The 6,791-nt window shown below is 34.3% G+C and overlaps 1 protein-coding gene across 2 annotated transcripts; it reads left to right on the top strand.

Annotated features, from left to right (window-relative positions):
- The first annotated feature begins 1,206 nt into the window (after nt 1-1,206).
- LOC133294124 (probable beta-1,3-galactosyltransferase 2) lies at nt 1,207-5,766 on the top strand. 2 transcript variants are annotated; one of them, XM_061492779.1, is made up of 11 exons: nt 1,207-1,594; nt 2,637-2,733; nt 2,877-2,941; nt 3,032-3,243; nt 3,358-3,421; nt 3,704-3,776; nt 3,897-4,017; nt 4,285-4,372; nt 4,467-4,592; nt 4,714-4,823; nt 5,259-5,766. In XM_061492779.1, the coding sequence occupies exons 1-11, from the start codon at nt 1,485-1,487 to the stop codon at nt 5,405-5,407; spliced, it is 1,215 nt and encodes a 404-aa protein (XP_061348763.1). In that variant the 5' UTR covers nt 1,207-1,484; the 3' UTR covers nt 5,408-5,766. The 2 variants fall into 2 exon arrangements, with proteins under 2 accessions (XP_061348763.1, XP_061348762.1); XM_061492778.1 differs by having other exon boundaries at nt 2,868-2,941.
- The last annotated feature ends 1,025 nt before the right edge of the window (nt 5,767-6,791 follow it).

Here is a 6,791-nt window from a genome sequence, read left to right as displayed (position 1 = left end):
AATTTATTGAAATTACAAAATTAGCCTTTTAAAAATAACCCTATAGGACCATTATCCTTTTCACATGTGGAGGTAATTGTGTCACCCATTTGTACCACTTTTCACTTATCCAGTTTCAAAGACAAATACCACCTTCAATAATGCTTTCTGGAACCGTCATTTTGTTGCTTTTTATATGCAAAACATGATAACTAGGCAACTCCCTTTGATGGGTAAAATTGAAGAAATCAATAAACCAAACATGGACAATTAGATATGTGGGAATCACTTTGATGAAAAACAACGGAAAATCCTTGAACCAAACACCATCCAAAAGAAGAGATAGTACAGTTTTTATTGCACATATTCGGCGGATTAGAGAAAAAGGTTTGGTTTGACGATGCATTATGGTGAGATATGAATCACTCGTATCACATTACACTATACGAATTTAATATGAATGTGAATATATTTAATATAAAAGATATGAATTTACAAAAATAAGTGAAATTTTTTGACATAAATATGATCCATTTATTTTATAGGTTGACACAAATAATGCATCAACCTCAAATATATCACTTATTATACAGGTTAACACGATATGATAAAATACAAATAACTTATATATATTAAGTGTTGCTTTCACTATTATTGTATTGATACAATACGACATGATATCACTATATGAGTAACTTATAAAAATATTAACGCGGATTAATTTAATATTTATAAGTTAATACATAATGTGACACAATTTTTTGTGTCAGTTATTTTTAAAACAAATACGATACATTTAAAAATAAGTCAATCTAAATACAAATTTTTCATGTAGTATTCATATATGTTAATGATTAGTGTTAAAGATTATCATCCCTAAAAAAAAGCATGAATGCAATACAAGAAACTGTAAGTGATTTCCATTAAAGAAATAATTTACGAGAATAAATTTTCTTATCTTAAAATTTCACACGCTTTCATAAAAATTTGGTGTCTATTTCTTCGTTTTAAATATTAATTAATATTTATGAATATCAATAAAAAGCTAATAGAAAACATTTAAAATAATGTAAAAATGTAAAATTGTAATATTGGAGCGTCCATTTGCAATGCCGCCGACAAAGACAGTTTGGTTTGGGTATTATGGTAAATATAAAACTGGTTGGTTAGCAAGTCTCTTCTGTTCAACGACCCTTCCCACACCTGCAAAGACAGAAACAGAGAAATAAACACCAAACCAAACCAAACCAAACCAAAAGCATACATAAGATAAAGCTAAGGAACAAACCACAAGTTAAAAAAAAAAAGAAAAAAAAGATAGAGCATCTCTCTGTTCTGTTCTGATTCTATCTCTCCCCACAACATACACAAATCTTCTTCTTCTTCTTTCAAAGGACCACCTCGCTTTCAAAAATTCATTTTTGCATATGGGTTTTCTCTGTTGAAGCGCGAATTTTGAAGATAGTTTGATAAAAGAGAAAACAAAAAAGAGAAAAAGAAAAATAATGACTTGGAAAAGCAGAGGAGAGTTTTCTTCTAGAAGCGCTATATTGCAGAGATGGACACTTTTGCTGTGCCTCGGAAGCTTCTGTGCTGGCATGCTCTTCACTAACAGGTCCATCACTTTTTCCTTTTGATTCATTTCACATTTTTATTTATTTATTGATGAATTACAATTTCTTCTTGGATTTTCAACAAAGTTCAAGCTGAATTAACCTTCTAGTGATTTCAATGTTTTCTAAGTTGTTGTTTTTATGTGCAAATCAGTGTTCTCAGATCTTTATGACACCTCATTTTTCTATAATTAATCATTTAATTATTTAATTGATTGGTTTTCAAGTGCTTAATCCATTGACTGGCCTATGTAGAACTTTTCTCACCTATCTTATGTTCACCAAAATTCATAGAAGAAGTGGATTTAGATCTGGGCTGAATTGTAATGAATGATGATTCTAAATCATACCAATTTTTGGTTTTAGATTCCATGCTTACCCTCTACCCTGTACGATTACTCTTACTGACAAGTCAACTCTGGTGTCTGGTCTAACAGCTCTTCCTCTGCTCAATATCTCCCAATTTGTTGAACATTTAGTTCCGGGTTCAGTTCTAATTATTGATCTCTTATGAATTTATCCGCAAGTTTAATTGCTGATTTTCAAGTGAAAAGGGGAAATTACTGTTTATGTCAATTGGCACTCACAGTTTTATCCTTGGTAGATGTAATTGAAGGCCCTAATTTTGATTGTTAAAACCTTAAAAGATTATTCTATTATTTTTGGATCTGTCTTGTTATTATTTGAGGATAGTCCAACTCATTTGGCTGTGCATTAATTTTTTATTTTTTTAATGCATACTTTATTGTAAATCACTCCCCCTTAAACCCCGACTAGCAAGAGTGAGGTATACACAACCTTACTCTTGAATATTTACAAATAGGCTATTTTCCGAATTAGAACTCATAACCGTTCAGTCACAAAAAAACAACTTTATCGGTGCTTCAGGATTTACTTACCCCAATTAGTTTGAGATAAAGGTGTTGTTGATGTTGATAATTGATATTTCATTGTATCATATTAGCCGTTGTATACATTGGCATGCAATTTGTAAGATAATTATTGTGGAACTTTTCTGATGAGAAATGTTAATGTTTATAACAGGATGTGGACTGTTCCTGAACCTAAAGGTCTTTCACGAACAACAGCTACAGAAGCTGACAAATTAAATGCAGTTTCAGAGGGTTGTAATTCGAGAATTGTAAGCATCGGTTTCATTTCCATCTAATGTGGTAGTTATCAAAGAAAGTGTGTCTTGAAGACTTGAACCTTTTGTGTGTGTGTTATCATCTGAAATTCCCATATTTTTTTTACGACTCTTGGCCTCTCTTTTAGTTGCAAGAGATGGAAATGAAGGGCGAAGCTAATGACATTTACAGAGAAGTTTTCAAGAGTCATAATTCCATACAGTAAGTTATATGTAATGCCATCATGCTATTGCAAGTCTAGTTATTTTTGTTATTTTGCTTGCCAAACTTATGGGAATTTATTGAATGTAGAACTTTGGATAAGACTATTTCCAATTTAGAGATGGAATTGGCTGCTGCAAAGGCAGCTCAGGAGTCTATACGAAGTGGTGCTCCTGTTTCAGAAGATATAAGGATGACCGATTCAACGGGTAAGAGAAAGTACCTAATGGTCATAGGTATTAATACTGCATTTAGCAGCCGGAAAAGAAGAGACTCAGTTCGGGCCACCTGGATGCCACAAGGTTCATAATTTGAACCCATATCCTAATATTTTCTGCTATAGTTTTTATTTTATTCTATCTACTTCACTGGCTATGGTTTATGATGATTGGTTTTTTTAATAACATGGAAAATAGGTGAGAAAAGAAAGAAGCTAGAGGAAGAAAAGGGCATTATCATCCGTTTTGTAATTGGACACAGGTAGCAATCTCATCTTTCTTTCAATGATTTTGTTGCATAATTGGCGACTTTATCATGAATTTGTTTCAATCCCAGTTCAACATGCTTTAATAAAAGACTACATTAATTAGATCTCCATGTCTTCAAGCTGTATTTTAGTCTTCTGAGTTCTTGTTTGCTAGTTCCCGTAAAATATTGTCATTGAGAGTGTTATTGCACACATATCCATCAATTTATCAGTCATTACTCAAAAATATACTGGACGAATTGTAAACTTTATCTGGTTTTTTCTCCTTTATCTAGTGCTACATCAGGGGGTATCCTAGACAGAGCTATTGAAGCAGAAGATAGAAAGCATGGAGATTTCTTGCGGCTGGTAATTTGACTTATATGATATTTTTTGTTTTGTTGCTGCTTCCCTAGACAATGTCATAGGTTTTGGAGGGAAAAAGAAAAATGCAAAAGGTTTTCAGGTTTTGATTCTTTGTTTCTGCAGAATCATGTGGAAGGATACCTCGAATTGTCAGCAAAGACAAAGACATATTTTGCCGCTGCTGTGAACTTATGGGATGCTGACTTCTATGTCAAAGTTGATGATGATGTTCATGTAAATATAGGTATTGAAAGTTTTAAAAACTCTGATAACCTTTAACTGTATATATAAAATGATGAGGATGTTGGCATTTTGTAATTAACTGAAGCATTTGAGCTCTTGAACATGTTGTTCACTTGCGAACAATATAATAATATAAATACTCCCTTATAAGCATTTGGTACAGATCTGTACCAAATGCTAGACATGAGTTTATGTTTGCATAGTAAGGATGCATGATGTTGTTTTTGTATGTGCTTTTTGTCTTAGTATCCTATTTATTCTGTTTCAGCAACACTGGGAGAAACTCTAGTTAGACACCGATCAAAACCACGGATATACATTGGATGCATGAAATCTGGACCCGTCCTATCTCAAAAGTGGGAGATATTTTTCTTTGATCTTTGTTTTTATTGAATCGAAAAGTTTAAACTCTTTGACTTTAGCTTCTTACCTCCCTACTTGGTTGCACAGAGGGGTAAGGTACCATGAACCTGAGCATTGGAAGTTTGGTGAGTCTGGAAACAAGTACTTCCGTCACGCCACAGGACAGTTGTATGCCATTTCAAACGATCTGGCAGCATACATATCAATTAACCAGTAAGTCCTACTTCATCTCACTTATGAGGGGGAAAAAGAATAATTTAAAAATTGAATCAAATCAATGGATTAAAGGGTGCTAATATGGTGCCCTCTTCCTGTGTATATATGTTTGTCTCAGGAATGTTCTTCACAAGTATGCCAATGAGGATGTGTCACTTGGATCTTGGTTTATTGGACTTGATGCGGAGCATATAGATGACCGAAGACTTTGTTGTGGCACTCCTCCAGGTGAATATTTTTTCTATATATATATATATATATGGCAAAATGATTTCTGCAGCTGCTGTACCTACAGCAAGCAAGGATACACGTCCGAATCCTAGGATACGGCAACGGATCCTGAGTTTTTTTTTTTTTTTTTTTTTTAAGAAGCCGTGGGGCCCACTTTTCTGTGTCAGCTGTAGATAACACTATCTACGGCTGCTGCAGAAATGTTAAGCCCTATATATATATATATATATATATTATATTGACCCCTTTAAATGATTTATGTGATCATATCATTATCTGTTTGCTGAGAGTGAGCCTTCGATCCTCACCTGTACCCTCTCAAGTCAGGGTGCCTTGTGCACTGGAGTTTGTCCTTTACTATTATCTGTTTGGTCTGTTTATGAAGTTTTAGCTGTGAACATTTTCAAATTATCAAGTTGGTTACTCTTGCAGATTGTGAATGGAAGGCACAGGCAGGCAACATTTGTGTTGCTTCATTTGATTGGAGTTGCAGTGGAATTTGCAGGTCTGCTGAAAGGATTAAAGAGGTACATAGGAGGTGTGGAGAAGGTGAGAATGCTTTGTGGAGTGCCTCTTTCTAGGAGGTAACTTTGGAGTTCTTCCTAACTCAGGAAGATTATTATTACGGCAATGAATCAAGACTGCGAGATTTCCTTTTTCTTTTTATATATATATTTGTGCAGTATAGAGAAATATCATGTTACACGAGAAATCAGGTGTAAGAAAAGTGTGCGTGTGAGAGAGAGAGAGAGAATGCTTGCCCCATGGACCTTCTGCATTTTAAGAGGAGATTGACCATGGTAGCAGCTAGAAGAGGAAGCACGAGATTGTCCTCATCCATTCTTTGATGCTTGAAGGGCCACTCTGTTTTGTTAATAGTTCCATGGCTATCAAGCTCCTAATAAATAGATATAATTGGGTTGCTATTGCTGCCCTTCCTTCTGCCTAATTTTTCGTTTTTGTTGAAATGATTCTCAATAATATCTTCTTATTCTACGCGAGTAATCTTCTAGCTTAGGGGGCATATCTGTTGCATAAGCAATTCCACTAGAAAAAAAAAAAAAATTCACATGAACTTCAACCTTCAAAGGTTGGGGACTGACCTTACTTTTTTACCATTCTATTAAATATACCATACTCTAAATACAATGACACAAACATACAAAATAAGTTGCATATTTCCCCCCCCCCAAATACCAATTCAGTTAAAGCAATATGCAGCTATTTTATAAGAATGCATTAAACCAACGTAAAAATGGAAAAGCCAAGAATTTCCAACTAAACAATTGATAGTCCAATCTTTTGAATTCCCATGCGAATGTCTTAACTTCTTTGTCAGTTAGAGAAAGACCACTTTTACTAAGTTGTTTGGATCTTCTCTATGGAAAGGCAAAAGGCATGTTAAGTCAATTAGCCCTTCTTCATGCGTTATTCGTAAGTACTTGAAAGTTGCAAACCCTAATGATTTGACCATAACATGATGTGGGGTTGGGGTTCCCTTATTTAGATGTAAGGTTGATAAGAAATATCGTGGTTTTTTTGGGGTCAACGGGTGAGAAAAGTTCAAAGTTCTCAAATGACTAGTTTAGGGAATAAGCTCCCTACTCTCTAGAAGATCATGATGATGATAACTGGCCAAGTTTGTTCTCTATGCAATTTCCACTCTGAAGCAATACAAGGAGTAATGAAGTATGAATCAAATCAAAACCAGAGGTGTGAGAAAGGGGTAAAAAAATGTTGCAAGTTCCAACTACCATTTTCCAAAACATAATAGAATAAGGCAAAGGCAATGGTTACCAACAAGGCACAAAAATGGAAATAGGTAGAACTACTTTCCATTGATTGTTCTTGGTACAAATTCATTGCTTCGAGTAGCAGAAAACATGTGCAGAGACCAATATTAAATAATGCTGCTAGAGGATTGTACACAAATTGTACTCAAAACACTGTTTTAGAAGGGAAAAT

Source organism: Gastrolobium bilobum, unplaced genomic scaffold (assembly GCF_033153095.1).
Source record: "Gastrolobium bilobum isolate Gb01-03AN ecotype WA unplaced genomic scaffold, APGP_CSIRO_Gbil_v1 utg20853, whole genome shotgun sequence".
NCBI classification, from domain to species: Eukaryota; Viridiplantae; Streptophyta; class Magnoliopsida; order Fabales; family Fabaceae; genus Gastrolobium; species Gastrolobium bilobum.
The sequence above is the reverse complement of the archived record's forward strand: the minus strand, read 5'-3'. Positions and strand labels throughout refer to the sequence as shown.

Coding starts and splice junctions, on each gene's coding strand:
- LOC133294124 (XM_061492778.1), top strand. CDS start 1,485: ATGACTTGGAAAAGCAGAGGAGAGTTTTCTTCTAGAAGCGCTATATTG. Junction 4,593..4,713: donor GCATACATATCAATTAACCA/GTAAGTCCTACT, acceptor TGTTTGTCTCAG/GAATGTTCTTCACAAGTATG. Junction 4,824..5,258: donor TTGTTGTGGCACTCCTCCAG/GTGAATATTTTT, acceptor TTACTCTTGCAG/ATTGTGAATGGAAGGCACAG.